The sequence below is a fragment of the Acipenser ruthenus genome, chromosome 3 (assembly GCF_902713425.1).
Source record: "Acipenser ruthenus chromosome 3, fAciRut3.2 maternal haplotype, whole genome shotgun sequence".
In the NCBI taxonomy this organism is placed as follows: Eukaryota; Metazoa; Chordata; class Actinopteri; order Acipenseriformes; family Acipenseridae; genus Acipenser; species Acipenser ruthenus.
Window position 1 is genome coordinate 51,812,018 of NC_081191.1, and position 15,910 is coordinate 51,827,927.

Here is a 15,910-nt window from a genome sequence, read left to right on the forward strand (position 1 = left end):
TATAGGGGGACTGTGACCTCACTCGCTCTAAAAGAATCGTGAATAAATATTGAAGGAAAACAGCACTAACATTCATTTTGCAGCAGTGATCAGCACAAACGTAGCACAAACAAATGCGACAAGTTTGGTTCAATTCCGGCATTGTAGGGGGGCTGAATGACGTCACTGCCCTAAAATAATATTGTTAATATCTCGGAAACAATAATAGCAAAAACGTTTGTTTCAACGGCACAAACGAATAAGACAAGTTTGGTTCAATTCTGGCATTGTAGGGGGGCTGAGTGACGTCACTGCCCTAAAATAATATTGTTAATATCTCCGAAACAATAATAGCAAAAACGTTTGTTTCAACGGCACAAACCGGCACAAACGTAGCACAAACGAATGCGACAAGTTTGATTCATTTCCGACATTGTAGGGGGGCTGAGTGACGTCACTACCCTAAAATAATATTGTTAATATCTCATAAACAATAATAGCAAAAACGTTTGTTTCAACGGCACAAACGAATGCGACAAGTTTGATTCATTTCCGACATTGTAGGGGGGCTAAGTGACGTCACTGCCCTAAAAAAATAATCGTTAATATCTTAAAAACTATAGCAGCGCAAATGTTTGTTACAACGGCACAAACCGGCACAAACAAATGATATATGACTCATCGTTTGTGCTGATTGTAGGGGGGGCAACTTCACGGAGCTGTAGTTACCTGGTTCGTTTTTTTTCTCCCTTTTTGTGGATCGGTATTACGTTTGTAATTCTTCAGTCTGTCAGTACAACCCCTGTGTCAAGAAATGTCAACCAGTCTGTGGAATTAGAGGCTTTCCATCCACCTCCTTTCCAGTCTGACAGGGAGCGGCAGCTCCATACGCTCTGCCCTGTGCAGGCACTAGAGTATTATTTTGACAGGACAAAAAGTTGGAGGCAGTCCAAACAGTTCTTCTGTTTTGCTGAAAGAAGTGGAACTCTGTTAGGTCGTCGGCTGCCATACCCCATTCGTGTCAAGGTACGACGAGTTGTGCATTCTTTTATGGGTCTTTCGGCACCAATGTTGTACTGTACTGTCAGTTGACTAACTGTAGCCCGTCTGTTGCTCTGCATAATTTGTGTCAGCCTTCTTTGGCCTCTTTCATCAATAAGCCGTTTTTGACCACTGGCCTACTGTTGGCTGGATGTCCTTTGGGTGGTGGACCATCCTTGATACACACAGGAAACTGTTGAGCGTGAAAAACCCAGCAGCGTTGCAGTTCTTGACACACTCGAACCGGCATGCCTGGCACCCACTACCATACCCCGTTCAAAAGCACTTAAATCTTTTGTCTTGCCCATTTACCCTCTGAATGTCACACATACACAATCCATGTCTCAATTGTGTCAAGGCTTAAAAATCCTTCTTTAAGCTGTCTCCCCTTCACCTACACTGATTGAAGTGGATTTAACAGGTTACATCAATAAGGGATCATAGCTTTCACCTGGATTCACCTTGTCAGTCTATTTCATGGAAAGAGCAGGTGTTCCTAATGTTTTGTACACTGTATATATATTTATATATTATTTTTATTTATTTATTTATTTATTTATTTATTTATTTATTTATTTATTTAAATAGATGCAAATTACAAGGTAAAATAAACTTTGACAAAATTAAGATTTAAGATGTTTATTTTCAAAACTATAATAAATCAAGTCAGGGCCCTTCTCTTCAGAGACTGAAACAGATGCTGGAACTGCTTGTCTCCATCCATCTTCTGGCTTACACACACCTACACAAAACATTAAAATACCAATTAATATTAATAAACAATTCTCAATCTTTTTTTCCACACACAGAAAAATTAAACTGACAACAAAATAAAATAAAGTAAACTAATAATAAAATACATGGCTGATTAATAATAACTACAACTAAATAATGCGTCACTGTTCTTTGCACAAACAAAATAAAATATTAATGGCTAAATAATACACAAATAAAGTAAATCATGATAAAATACATGGCTAAATAATAATAACTAACTTGCAGCTAAATCATGCCTCTCTCTCTTCTTTACACACATATACGCAAAGTAAAAAAAAAACACCCTAATAATTACCGAGTTAAAATAAATTAAAACAGCTAAATAATAATATTGACTAACGTTACAGCCAAGAATGATACGTCCTAAAAAAAAAAAAAAAAAAAACAAACAAAACATATTGAAAGAATATTCAACATGTACTGCTGATGTAGTTTCACATCGCACGCAGTGTCTCTATTTTCTCCTGAGGAGAAACAACTTAAAAAAAGGGGGGAAAGAAACTAAAATGAACACAAACAGAAGTGAAACTAACTTTAAATATATTTTTTTATTTTTTTGTTATATGCTAGTACAGTAGTTACTCTTGTTAGGATCTTACAAAGTTAGCTCTGCCTGGCAAGCAAGCAAGCAAGCAAGCAAACACACACAGACAGAAATGACACAGTGATTTTTTGTTATTTTTTTTAAACCCAATAAATATAAAGTTTTAAAAACAAAATAAGGAGAAAAAAAACAATACAACTAATTATTTTAAGTATTTTAGATTATGTGCTGATTATCAGTCCTGGAATTGTAGAATTGTAGATAAAGAACTTTGAGTCCCCTGTCCACTGTCCGCTGTCGTAATGGCGCTGTGTGGCCGAGCTGTTGCCGTGATGACGTCACGGACCAGGAAGGAGTAACAGTAAACAAAGGCAATGGATGGTGGTGGTGAAACTGAGCACTACAGCACGCAGCTATTTTATTAAATGAACAAAACAAACGATTTGAACAAACACAAAAGACAGAAACAAAAGGACACGTTGGCCAAACAAATAAACAATAACAAAACAAGTATACTTCTATATATATATATATATATATATATATATATATATATAGCAATTGTTTCTATTTTAATACCGCTCTCCTTGCTCGCTCTCCCTTACTCTCCTCTGTACACTCTCCGCTTTAGCACGGACAGCTGGAGGTTTATATATTCTGGCCGAGGGGTTAATTAGCTGTTAATTATTTTATTACCCCTCGGCCACAGTCTGCACAAGTTTAGTAAGGATGCGTGACTGTCAGCTAGTTAAATAATCAGTAGCTTATCAGTCACGCATCCTCACAAGGTTTTTAAAATAGTTGACTTCACCACTTTCCCAACAAAAACCTACTACTACAAAGAAAAACACCTTTCCCAATGCAGCTGGGCAATGTCATAAGAACATAAAAAAGTTTACAAATGAGAGGAGGCCATTCAGCCCATCTTGCTCGTTTGGTTGTTAGTAGCTTATTGATCCCAGAATCTCATCAAGCAGCTTGAAGGATCCCAGGGTGTCAGCTTCAACAACATTACTGGGGAGTTGGTTCCATACTCTCACAATTCTCTGTGTAAAAAAAGTGCCTCCTATTTTCTGTTCTGAATGCCCCTTTATCTAATCTCCGTTTGTGACCCCTGGTCCTTTGTTTCTTTTTTCAGGTCAAAAAAGTCCCCTGGGTCGACATTGTCTATACCTTTTAGGATTTTGAATGCTTGAATCAGATCACCGCCTAGTCTTCTTTGTTCAAGACTGAATAGATTAAATTCTTTTAGCCTTTCTGCATACGACATGCCTTTTAAACCCGGGATAATTCTGGTTGCTCTTCTTTGCACTCTTTCTAGAGCAGCAATATCCTTTTTGTAACGAGGTGACCAGAACTGAACACAATATTCTAGGTGAGGTCTTACTAATGCATTGTAAAGTTTTAACATTACTTCCCTTGATTTAAATTCAACACTTCTCGCAATATATCCAAGCATCTTGTTGGCCTTTTTTATAGCTTCCCCACATTGTCTAGATAAAGACATTTCCGAGTCAACATAAACTCCTAGGTCTTTTTCATAGTTCCCTTCTTCAATTTCAGTATCTCCCATATGATATTTATAATGCACATTTGTATTGCCTGCGTGCAATACTTCTCTATTAAATGTCATTTGCCATGTGTCTGCCCAATTCTGAATGCTGTCTAGATCATTTTGAATGACCTTTGCTGCTGCAACAGTGTTTGCCACTCCTATTTTTGTGTCATCTGCAAAGTTAACAAGTTTGCTTACTATACCAGAATCAAAATCATTAATGTAGATTAGGAATAGCAGATGACCTACTACTGATCCCTGTGGTACACCACTGGTTACCTCGCTCCATTTTGAGGTTTCTCCTCTAATCAGTACTTTCTGTTTTCTACATGTTAACCACTCCCTAATCCATGTGCATGCATTTCCTTGAATCCCTACTGCGTTCAGTTTGAGAATTAATCTTTTATGCGGGACTTTGTCAAAAGCTTTCTGGAAATCTAAATAAACCATGTCGTATGCTTTTCAATTATCCATTGTCGATGTTGCATTCATTTCGTTCTTTCATTTCTTTGAGTACTATTGGGAGGATCTCATCCGACCCAGGGGATTTGTTTATTTTAAGAGCTCCTAGTCCCTTTAACACTTCTGCCTCTGTTATGCTAAAGTTATTTAAAAGTGGATAGGAACAGGTCGACGTGGGGCATGTTGTCTGTGTCTTCCTTTGTAAAAACCTGTGAAAATGATCATTTAATATATTTGCTATTTTTTTTTCTTTCGTCTATGATTTTGCCATTTGTGTCTCTTAGACATTTAACCTCCTCTTTGAATGTTCTCTTGCTGTTATAATATTGGAAAAACATTTTGAAATTGATTTTAGCCCCCTTAGCAGTATTGATTTCTATCTCTCTCTTGGCCTTTCTAACTTCCTTTTTGACTTGTGTTTGCAGTTCCAAGTACTCTTTCTGTGTACTTTGTTTTTGGTCCCTTTTAAACGCTCTGTAAAGTGCCTTTTTTCGCTGCATACTTTTTTTTAATTGATCTATTAAACCATTTTGGTCATTTTGTTTTAGATTTAGATTTGTCTACTTTTGGGATGCAATTGTTTTGCACCTCTAGTACTACATTTTAAAAAAACAGCCATCCTTTTTCCGTGGATGTTTTCTCTATTTTACTCCAATCTACTTCTGTTAGTCTCTGTTTCATACCTTCACAGGTTGCTTCTCTAAAATTGTAAACCTTAGCTTTAGTCATTACTTTTGGGGTTTTAAAAAACACTTCAAATGAGGCCATGTTGTGGTCTGAGTTTGCCAATGGCGCTCTGACCTCTGTTTTAGTTATTCTGTCTTCATTATTTGAAAAGACTAAATCAAGGCATGCTTCCCCTCTAGTCTGTGCCTTGACAAATTGCGTTAGGAAGCAGTCATTTGTCATTTCCACCATTTCAATTTGCTCCCCACCGGGTTCTCCCATTTTATATGGAGGAAGTTGAAATCCCCCATTAGTAAGGCTTCTCCTTTTCTACACGCATTTCGAATGTCATTGTATAACAGATTATTTTGCTCGGCGTCTGAATTTGGCGGTCCATAGCATGCTCCTATTATTATGCCCTTTGAATTTTTGTCCATTATTCTGACCTATATTGATTTGGCATTGTTTAATTTGTCCACATTTAACACCTGGGCTTCAAGACTATTTCTTATGTATAGCGCTACCCCTCCGCCTCATACAGTGTGTACCCACTAATATTATATTCGTCTCCATCCTGACTTGTATCTATCATTAATTCATTCTGAATACTTAAACCAACTACTGAGTGGCAGCAAATTCCTACATTTGTATTTGTGACTTTGCTTGCAAGATTTAAAACTAGATTACAATTACGAATGGAGACTTGTTCGTGGGATTTAAAAGCTGTATTACAGTTAAGATATGGAGGATTCAAAACAGAAGTGCAAATTGTGGCAATATGTAAAAAAAAATGCCTACACACAACAACCCTGGAAGAATGTGCCTGTGACTATAAGGAATTAGTTGTGGAGGACAGCAAAACAAAAGAAAGTACAACTTTAATGTGCAAGTATTGTTGAGTGCTATACATATTTTGACAAACACCCAAGCATTTTTGGAAAGTAGCTGAAAATGAAAAAATGAAAAACAGACGACTTAAATCTAATACATTTCTGCTGTTCGGTGATTGGTGGCGAGGGCTCTGTACGTCTTTGACTCTGTATCTTTCTTCCCGTTGGTACCTCTTGGAGGTTTGCAATAAACATCCCGCAGCTGCATGATTGTCTTGCAACACTCTCTTTGTTTCTGAAACTAGCATCACATGCCATTTCACACCATAAATTAAAAGGAATTCCCAATGCATTTTAAAGCTTTGTCTAAGTATGGCAAGTCTTATGAAAATGCAAAAACGCTGAGGGTACGTGTACCACAGTTTGAGAACCGCTGCATTAGATCATATTGGAGCAGGGGACTTAAAGTAAAATTGTGCTTAAAATCTAAATAAAATATTCTCTAGATTTTCCTAGATAAGATGCAAGAGCCCATTAAAGTTCTGCCAAATGTATTCTTTTATTATTCTTTTTTTCAGCAATAATAACCATTCATTTTTTTTCTTCCTACAGAATTAACAAACCAGATCCAGTACAGCTTGTTACAAGAAACACAGCCTCGAGAAATTAAAAATGAAAGATTCAACTGGGAAAACGGTGAAGCATTTAAAATCTCATTAAATCTAATTAGAAAAATTTGACTGGAGAATCACCTAAAAGTTCCAATAAAAGACAAGAATTAATAGTTTAAATACAAACTATATTCTGACCTAAGTTGTTGCCTGTTTTACACCACTTCGATCTCTTGCTTACTACAGTAAATATCTATCTGGTTTCTCTGAATAGTTAGTTGTTAGTGATCAAACAGTATGACAATGGCAGTGGTACAGATAAGCAGCCACTCTTCAGATGTATGCAAATGATAAGCAAGCAGTCTCCTAAGTCCAAAATGTATCCATGATATGTATGACAAAGGACTGGGGGGGGGGGGTGTCATTTGTTCACTAAATATTTTGGTAGGCCTATACCATATTAGATAGTCAGAATTGTCACCTATTTAGAAATAAAATCAGCAAGACCAATGTAAAATGACTGGGTGGGGTATTTGTTCATTTTACTTACAAAAATGGTCTAGTCAGAAGAAAATGAAGATTCAGAATTAGAATATATTTATTGTGTCATTGTTAAATTCACAATCAAGCTATATAGTTTGACTCTTACAGCTTTCTCACACTTGCACAGCTGAGCCGAGCCCTCACGGTATGGCTAGTTTCACACTTGTCATTTGTCGAGCCAAGCCGGGCTGGAACCGTGAAACTCTGGCTGGGGGCGGGGTTAACTCATACTGCACGAAACAGTAAAGTCTACCAAAAGTTTTCACAGGAATTCAGAAATACGGGTCTAAACCACAGCACGAAACAGTGCTGTAAAAAAATAAAACAGGATTACAAAAAGAAAATAAAGATCATAACAATAAAGCGTGTCAGACCGCAAAAAAGGTCAATATTATGATTTGATGGACGCAGTTCGATGTGCAGTCCCACGTGGGGAATGAACCTGAGTTTACATATTACAGCATTCTTTAAGCTTTGCCACCTTTTTTTTTTATTTTTTTTTTATATAAGGTATTTCTCCTTTAAATTGTTTAATGCTGACAGGTATCATTTAAAGCAGACACAAAACAAAAAAACTTACTGTGTGTTAACTGCAAGATCTACTGCTGTTTGTATGCCATGTATTTTTTCTAATGAATAAAGTGATCCGTAATTGCACATGTTATTTTTTGGTTCCTTTATAAACCAGTCGTTAACAGAAAAAAATAAATAAAAAATAAGATACATACATTGGAAATGTGCAAAGTATCTGAATCACATTCAATGTGGTCATTTTTAAAAAATGCCGTATATTAACATTGCATGTATAAAAACAAGTTGTAAAGAAAAATATCTTTAAATGTTACTTTTTAGATTTTGTTTTTAATAGGCCTACTTTTAAATCTATTTTTCTGAAGTGTTTACTGACATTTTTCACGTACTATCTGTAATGTTTTAAAGTTATTATTAGTAATAATAGTTAATCTAACTAATAATATCAAATTAAATTATTCGGTTTGTATTTGCATTCAGCAACATGTGAAAAACAAATACAAACAAGAATTACTATTATTATGGGTTTTTTTTCCACAACACTGTTTCGCGCTACACAGTACTTAATTTGTGCCGGTGCACAGCCCCGAAACCTCTGGGCATGCAGAGTCATATTCACGGTACCTCTAGTTAAAAATCTCAGAAAATGCTTTTTTTTTTTTTTTTTTTTTAATTCTCAACACAGTTGCATCAAGTCTGCAAGTTCTTGTGTGCGTGCTAAAGAGAGACAGTCCGCTGCCACGTTTGTAGCCTACTTTTAAATTACTTTACGATTTCAGCTTGAGTGCCTTTAAGTAAGATGACACTGGCTGCAACTCTATTGTCGTTTTTTATACACGATTAAGCTTACTTGATTTGAAAAACATCATGAACGATACAAGCAACTTCTTACACTACTTGGTTTGATTAAATGAGTAGTACACAACACAATATGAAAGCTGAACATTATTTCAACGACAACTTTTTAATGAAAAAAATATATTGTAGCCTACTTCAATAGGATCATTGGCCTGCTATATTATATTAAACCAAAACAATAAAAAATAACAATCTGGTTCTCTGTTGCCTTTTTCAATTAATATAATTTAATTAATAGAGAATAAAAACATACTAAGTTAACAACAGCCTAGCCTAAGTTTAATTAATCGTTTTTGTAATCTACCAGCGGCTTCTGTTCCATACATATTGCTGATAATAGTGCAGACTGTGGGTCAAACCAATGTTCGTGTTGGGGTATTTTTTTTATTATTATTATTTATTTATTTATTTATTTTTATCAATGCCCTTCTGGAATCCTCCTGAATGCCTTTTAATTTGGTTGTTTTTTTAAACCATTAAGCTATAAACGTTTTTATTTATTTATTTATTTATTATTTGTCCTGCGGTTGCCTTTAATAATTTCATTGTAGAATATGTGAATGTACACATCTAACACTAGTACGTACAATACTCTTTCAAATAAACATGTCACGATTTTGAATATGCGCTTCTTAGGGTCGGTATTATTGTCACTGCTTGCACCCCGGCACCACTTTCTTTACAAATTAAGCACTGGCACTGCGGTTTAGTCCCGTATTTAGGGCTCCTGATTTTCCATTCTTGGGAATGGCAAATTCCATTTTTCAAAATGACCAATTCCGTTTATTTCCATTTTTCAAAAATGACCAGTTCCGTTTTTTCCATTTTTACCAATTTATTAAGAATTAACAATGTAATTTGAACATAAATAACATTTTTACAGTAAAAATCTATTGATTTTTATTATTTTTTAATTTTTTTTATTTTTCCCAGAGATACTGTAGTTTTAGGAATGAATATAAATTGTGCATGTATCCAACAACTTTCTATTTTAGCGCTTGTAGTTTTAATAACCATCAATCACAAATTAAAACCCAAGATATCAACAGAAAGGTATTGAGTAGACCTTTCCAATGATAACATGTTTTTTTGTTGTAGGGTGTTTTTATAGATTTTGTTTTATCAACAAAAAAAAAATATTGAAATATTAATAATAATATATTTCCAAAAGATGTAGAAAAAAAGTTTGAGTATATGGGAGATGTGCAATTTTTTGAGGATTTCAAATATTTAGTCAGTATTGAAATTGCTTGTACAGTTGCAGAGGTACATAAGGTTTTGTAATGCAATGTAATGTAGTGCATAAAAGAGCCGAAATGGCGGATGTAGACAAAGTGAAACTGAAGAAACCTGGAAATGTAATATAATTCCGTTTGTGATTAAAGCTATTTATTTATGTGTAGAGGTCTTAATATGTATGTCACACAAGATGTTGATTATATTTATTATTATTATTTTTCTTTTTTTTTTTTTTAAGAAACTTACGAATACTGTATAGGGTAAAATAAATAAATAAAATAAAAGCAATGACTACAGCTAAATACTTCTACATTGTTTACACACACAGAAACGAAGTACACTAATAATAATAAACAAAATAATGAAAAAATAACATTGAAACAGCAAATATGCTAAGTTAGCTAGCTAGAGATCAGATGGATGTCGTATTTACTTTCGCCTCCGTCCAGAGGTTTCTCTGGACGGAGGCGAAAGTAAAAAGTTCTTAGCTTTCGGATGAGTTACAGATCAGCACTTTGGGGTTTGTAGAACGGGAGATATAGATGTTTCAAACGGATGAGTGTCAATACAATTTTCCATTGAAGTCAGAAAATGGCAGATTCTAAAATGAAACTCAAATAAAAAAAAGCCACACCCACCGCAGCCCTAAACGAATTATTGGGGATATTTACCGTAGCCATGGCTATGACCCAATGAAACAAAAAAAGAAGATAGTTGATTGGACGGCTGAGATATATCATGTTTCGTCATCGTAACAATAGTTACAAAATTAGAGCGTGTCGGCAGCAAAGGGTTAAAGCCGTCCACTAGTAACAATGTATGTTCTTATGTTCTGCTGTGGCCAGTCAACAAATAAAGGGGGCTAGATTGGAAAAAAGTTAGGAGTAGGCAGGCCAGAGTATTTTATTGTGCACATTTTTAAGCAATAATAAATATTACATAACTTCATGTTCATTGAACAAGACTTACACATTTTACCATATGAATAGTACTTTAATAATAAAACAGTGTGAACATTTAACAGAGTATCATTACAAACATTTTAAAATGTATGTGACATATTAATAGTATAACTGTTAAGAAGAGATCAGTCTACTTTTGAGCTTCTAACTACTGTGCCCTCTGGATACGTATTTCCGAAAGCTCCTTGTTTGGTTTGATATTGTATTCCTTAACTACTGACACATTCATTGCACAATAAACGCATTGGCTTTGCGTTCGGTACAGTTGGTAAAATAAATAGCGCTTTATTGATCCACTCATTGTTGAATTTACAATTTTCACCATTTTCTGTTCATACTACAGTAGCTAGAGTAAAGAAAGCCATGTTATAGCAACACAAGTAAAAAAAATAATAAGTTATAAAACTAAAGGTTTCACTTCAACCACCGTGTCGTTTCCTTGTGTTGAACGGGTGACGGAGTAACAGATTTGCGATAATAACTAAATAAATGAATACATACGTTTTTTTAATGGGGGGGGGGGGGTTGACGATCGTTTTTTTTTTTTTTCTGGTACTTTTCACGTTTCTGTATATACAACTCCAAAATTATTCCACAGAACAGAACTCTCACAAAACAGCTAGATGCTTTTTTAAACAACTCGACTCACACAGCACACAGGCAGCGCCGCAGCAGAGACATGGTCCATCAGCGTAACACCCACAAAACCACCTGTTTTCTCATTATCCAATGATCCAAATAAACATACACAAACGTTTTATACAAGCTTCATCGCTGGGCTTCTGGGTAGTGTAGTTTTCAAAGCAAACCATTTTTTTAAAAGGAGAATAACAGCGTATTTATTTATTTATTTTTTTAAGGTGCTGTTGCAAAGCAGAATTCCATTCCCAAAATGCCAATTCCGTTCCCATTGCCTAATTCCGCGATTTCTGTCCGCGATTCTGTGATCGTGGAAAATTAGTAGCCCTGCGTATTTCTCAATTCCTGTGAAATCTTTTGGTAGACTTTACCGTTTCGGACAGTACGACCTCATGATCCATTCTCAAAACAAATCCACACCACTCCTCTGTGCGCCTGTGTCCACTGAATTTGACGTCACATTCCACAGTGCAGCTTCTACTTTGAACAGTAGTGTGAACACACCAGAGCCGCGATGGGTGGGCGCGGCTTGGCTCGGCTCGGTTGTGCAAGTGTGAAAAGGCTATCATTGAATGGACTGTTAAAATATTTGCACTCTGTCAATTTGAGAAACTACTTGTAGAAAGTGCATTTAGTACCTTCAAATGTCTTTTTAATTATTGTATTTCCCCTACTATTTTATGGTGTCTTCAATCATTGAGTGGTTATGGGTATAGAGAGTATGTAGGGGTTGAAAGGTCACATTGTCACATGATTTGAATGGAACGATGAAGGTTGTGCAGGGCCGGTACTCAGGATCTTAAAGCCAAGTAGGCAGATTTTGTGAAAAAATCAACTCCGTAGCGGAGAAATAGAACCACATGAGTGCATACACCATAAAATATTAAGGGAAAAAAAACTAAAGACAGTGAACTGTCGCAAAGTGTCTCACAATATTTTTTTTTATCTTTTTGTCTAGATGAATCTTCAGCTTCAGCTGTAAACAAGCTGAAATGTCCTCATTGTAATTACATCGCCAAACACAGACGAACACTAAAGAGGCATCTGATCATACATTCAGGAGTGCGTTCTTTTAGTTGTGACATATGCGGAAAACTGTTCACCCGACGAGAACACGTGAAGAGACATTCCCTGGTGAGTTGTTCAAATTCCATAGCTTGTAAAAACCTTGAAAGATATGTATTTAAGCACAACCTAACAATGTAACTAGGTGTCATCATGCATACAGATACCCACACCACCCAAACACACACACACACACACACAGATGAACTAAAGGATTCATGAGTTAATAAATACTACAAAAACAAAAATAAATCAGGAGTTGGTATACCCTTCTAGGATGAGATGGATTTTATTAGAGCCTTTTACAGTACCAGGGCATGCCCTGTATTGCATCAAACAACTATTTTTAGATACAATCCTGGGATAACCATGGATGGGTGGTTGATGCAATTCAAGATGATAGTCAGTGTTGTAAAAGTCTCTAATATCCATGGTGGCTTGACCCTTGAGTCTGTTTAATTTAAAATGAAAATAATTTGGTGAAACATTTTAATACGTTCTGCTGAAATATTTGAACAAAATCAAGTTATAGTCCTTTTCTTTACAGTCATTTCCCATGTCTCGTGTTTTATCCGATTTGATACCAATATATACACGTAGAACATACAACAGAAATGTTTAATAAATAATCTGTATTTATATCAGTTATATCTAATAACTTTCTATTTCAGGTACACAAGAAGGACAAAAAATACAAATGCATGGTTTGTAAGAAGATCTTTATGCTAGCAGCCAGTGTTGGGATCAGGCATGGGTCTCGGCGCTATGGAGTGTGTGTAGACTGTGCAGACTCGCATCAAGGTTCACAAGAGGGGTTGGACCAGATGCAGGATCTAGAGTTCTCCAGAGAAGAGGACTATGAGGAAATTGAGGGGGGTGAGGAAGACCTTGGGGATGAAGGTGAAGAGCAGATTGAGAATGACCAGTCTCCCTGGGACAAAGCTGATGCCGGCGACATGTCTGTCAATTTCGATGATAAAAGTGCTAACACTGATCGTGGTTACATTTTCAAGACAAGCTTTGAGGGAGATATGCTGAACAAAGGGCCTTCAAAATAAATGCACAGGATTAAGAGTTGGACACTGGAATCGTGGGCCCACTGGAAAAAGAGGAAAGAAAAGTCAGGATTTTGGTGATGTAATTAATTTGAATCGGGTGTATACATGCATTTTTAATTCATGATAGGCCAATCATCTTAAAAGAAATTAATTGTTCTATTTATTTTAAGAAATACAGATATTATGGACGTATTAAACAGTATAATTTTTTTTCTTTAATGTTTGATGTTTGTTAAAAGATTTGATCCAAAAAAAAACTGTCCATTGCTACTTGTCACTGTTAAATATAATTTGCAAATTTAAAATATATATATATATATATATATATATATATATATATATATATATATATATATATATGTGTATATATATATATATATATGTGTATATATATATATATATATATATGTGTATATATATATATATATATATATATATATATATATATATATATATATATATATATATATATATATATATATATTGTATTGCATTGTAGCGCAAATGCTTTTAGTATTACTGGGGCACAAAGAGCTCACAATATTTAATTTTTGTCCCCTGTGAGATGTCTTATGTTGACAGACTTTGAATATATTAAATGGAAAATGTGCACCTTTTTATACATTGTTCTGTGTTAATTTTGGACCCAACAATCTATTTGTGGATTTTTTGTGTATTATGGCCCTATTTATGTTTCATTTATGTAAGCCAAACAGAATCGAGTCAAACAGAACCAACATTTCCCAGGACCCCAATTGACATTTTTAGAACCCCAAAATCTTTTCGTGTTTCGGCTTGGGGTTGTCTTGCGCATGACCCCATCGCGATGCAGAAAATTCACTTTAACCAAAGCCAATCTGAAGATGAAGGTCCGAAACCAGAAGGTCTGACAATCCCTTCATGTCAAAGTGAGATTACTTTGAACTACCGATCTGAGTTAGAATTATTATCAGGGTAGCCCCAAATGTGTCAAACTAGGCTACTTTGGACATAGAAAAAAACAAACCAAAAACGTTTATGCTTTTTAAATTCATCATTTATTTTCACTTACCATGCAGCTGTGAGCACCAAGAAGTAACAAATGTGCTTGTTGTCAACAACAACGTATTTCCCAAGGTTGAAAGTCGACAATGTACAGAAAGAATTAAAATATAGGACGACTAGCGAGTACAGTAATTCATTATACGTTGTATGCAATGTATTATTTTTTAAACATAACACTACAAAAGGGCTTGCAATTTCAGTTTAGCATTTCATATTGTTTGCTAAAAGTAAAATAAAAAAAGTATTCCTAATTACAAATTGTGACAAAGCTTCTATGTTTACAGTATAACTTTAAACACAATTCTGGGTTCCTAACACTGTCTTGATGGATTATCCACTTTAACACCATGACGTACGCACGTACATCAAACGAAAACCCACTTACAGTACCATGTGGTACCTGCATACGTCAAGTTTCCCATTCTATTCTATGATCGGTTTCTCAGTCTAGCGTTTCAGGTTTCATTCTCTAAGGCAGTGCTAGTACTGTGGAATGTGCAATGAAAGTCGGGAGGGTCAGGTGACATTTGTATCAAATTGCGTGTCATGTAGCGATTCCAATCTACCTGTGGGTGTTTAGAAAACTGAGATATACTGCGGGAAGCCATTCAACTTTACAAGTATATATATATTATTATTTTTTGTTTACTTGTTTAGTTGTAGTTTATATAGTTTTTAGCGAAAGCGAAACATGGCAACGTACATGGTCTTTCTATAATGAGCAACGGGAGTGAAGTTGGTTCAGAGGATTTCAATACAAGCGACAGTTATCACTCAACAGTGATGATGATGAAGTGGATGTGGAGCCAAGAACAGTACAAGCTGTACAAACAAAAGAGTATGCACCTACTTTACAGGTAAGCCAGCTGCAAACGGGAAGCTGTTTGGTTTGAAATGGCAGTGCTGTGAAGAAATACTATCAAAACACAGCACTAGGTACAGGCAGTGTGGCAGTCAGATCCATCACAATGCCTGCGCAAAGTAGCTGTGTACATGCATTTGTGACTATCCCTCCAACACAAGGGAAACAGAGACCGCAAAAAAGGTGCAGGGTCTGCTACGAAAATGAAAACAAAAGAAAAGACAAAAGAAAAATGTGCAGTGGTTGCGAAGGCAACCCCGGGTTCTGTTCTATTGAACATTTCAATAAATGGCACAAAGCAAGTCGATAATGGCACACGTTTTGATGTTAGATTTTTATTTGATAATTACTGTTTACTGATTATTATTGTTATTAGCATCGTTTTTGTTTTCATTGTTAAAAAATAAAAAAAGTGTTTTTATCTCTATATTGAATATGGGTATGTAGTACACAGCAGCATAGAGAAAGGATCCTTGAGGAGGTCCAGAAGCATTTAAACTAGAAAGGAAGGGGGGAGAAAACAAAAAAACAGAAGGGAGACCACATCAAAACAAAGGCAAAAACTCAGGTAAGACAACTATTAAATGTATTTATCTTAATGCTAGAAGTCTCAGAAACAAAATGTTAGAACTTAAAGCTACTGC

The 15,910-nt window shown here is 35.4% G+C and overlaps 1 protein-coding gene across 2 annotated transcripts in view; it reads left to right on the forward strand.

The window, feature by feature from the left end:
- Positions 1–13,653, forward strand: part of zbtb10 (zinc finger and BTB domain containing 10) — a 59,869-nt gene extending 46,216 nt beyond the window's left edge. The window contains exons 3-5 of one of the 2 annotated variants that reach the window (XM_059013623.1): positions 6,467–6,550; positions 12,196–12,371; positions 12,974–13,653. In XM_059013623.1, coding sequence (XP_058869606.1) covers positions 6,467–6,550; positions 12,196–12,371; positions 12,974–13,360 — 647 coding nt within the window. In that variant the 3' untranslated portion in view covers positions 13,361–13,653. The remainder of the gene's footprint in view (positions 1–6,466; positions 6,551–12,195; positions 12,372–12,973) is intronic. The other variant, XM_059013632.1, reaches the window with a different exon arrangement.
- Positions 13,654–15,910: the final 2,257 nt, after the last annotated feature.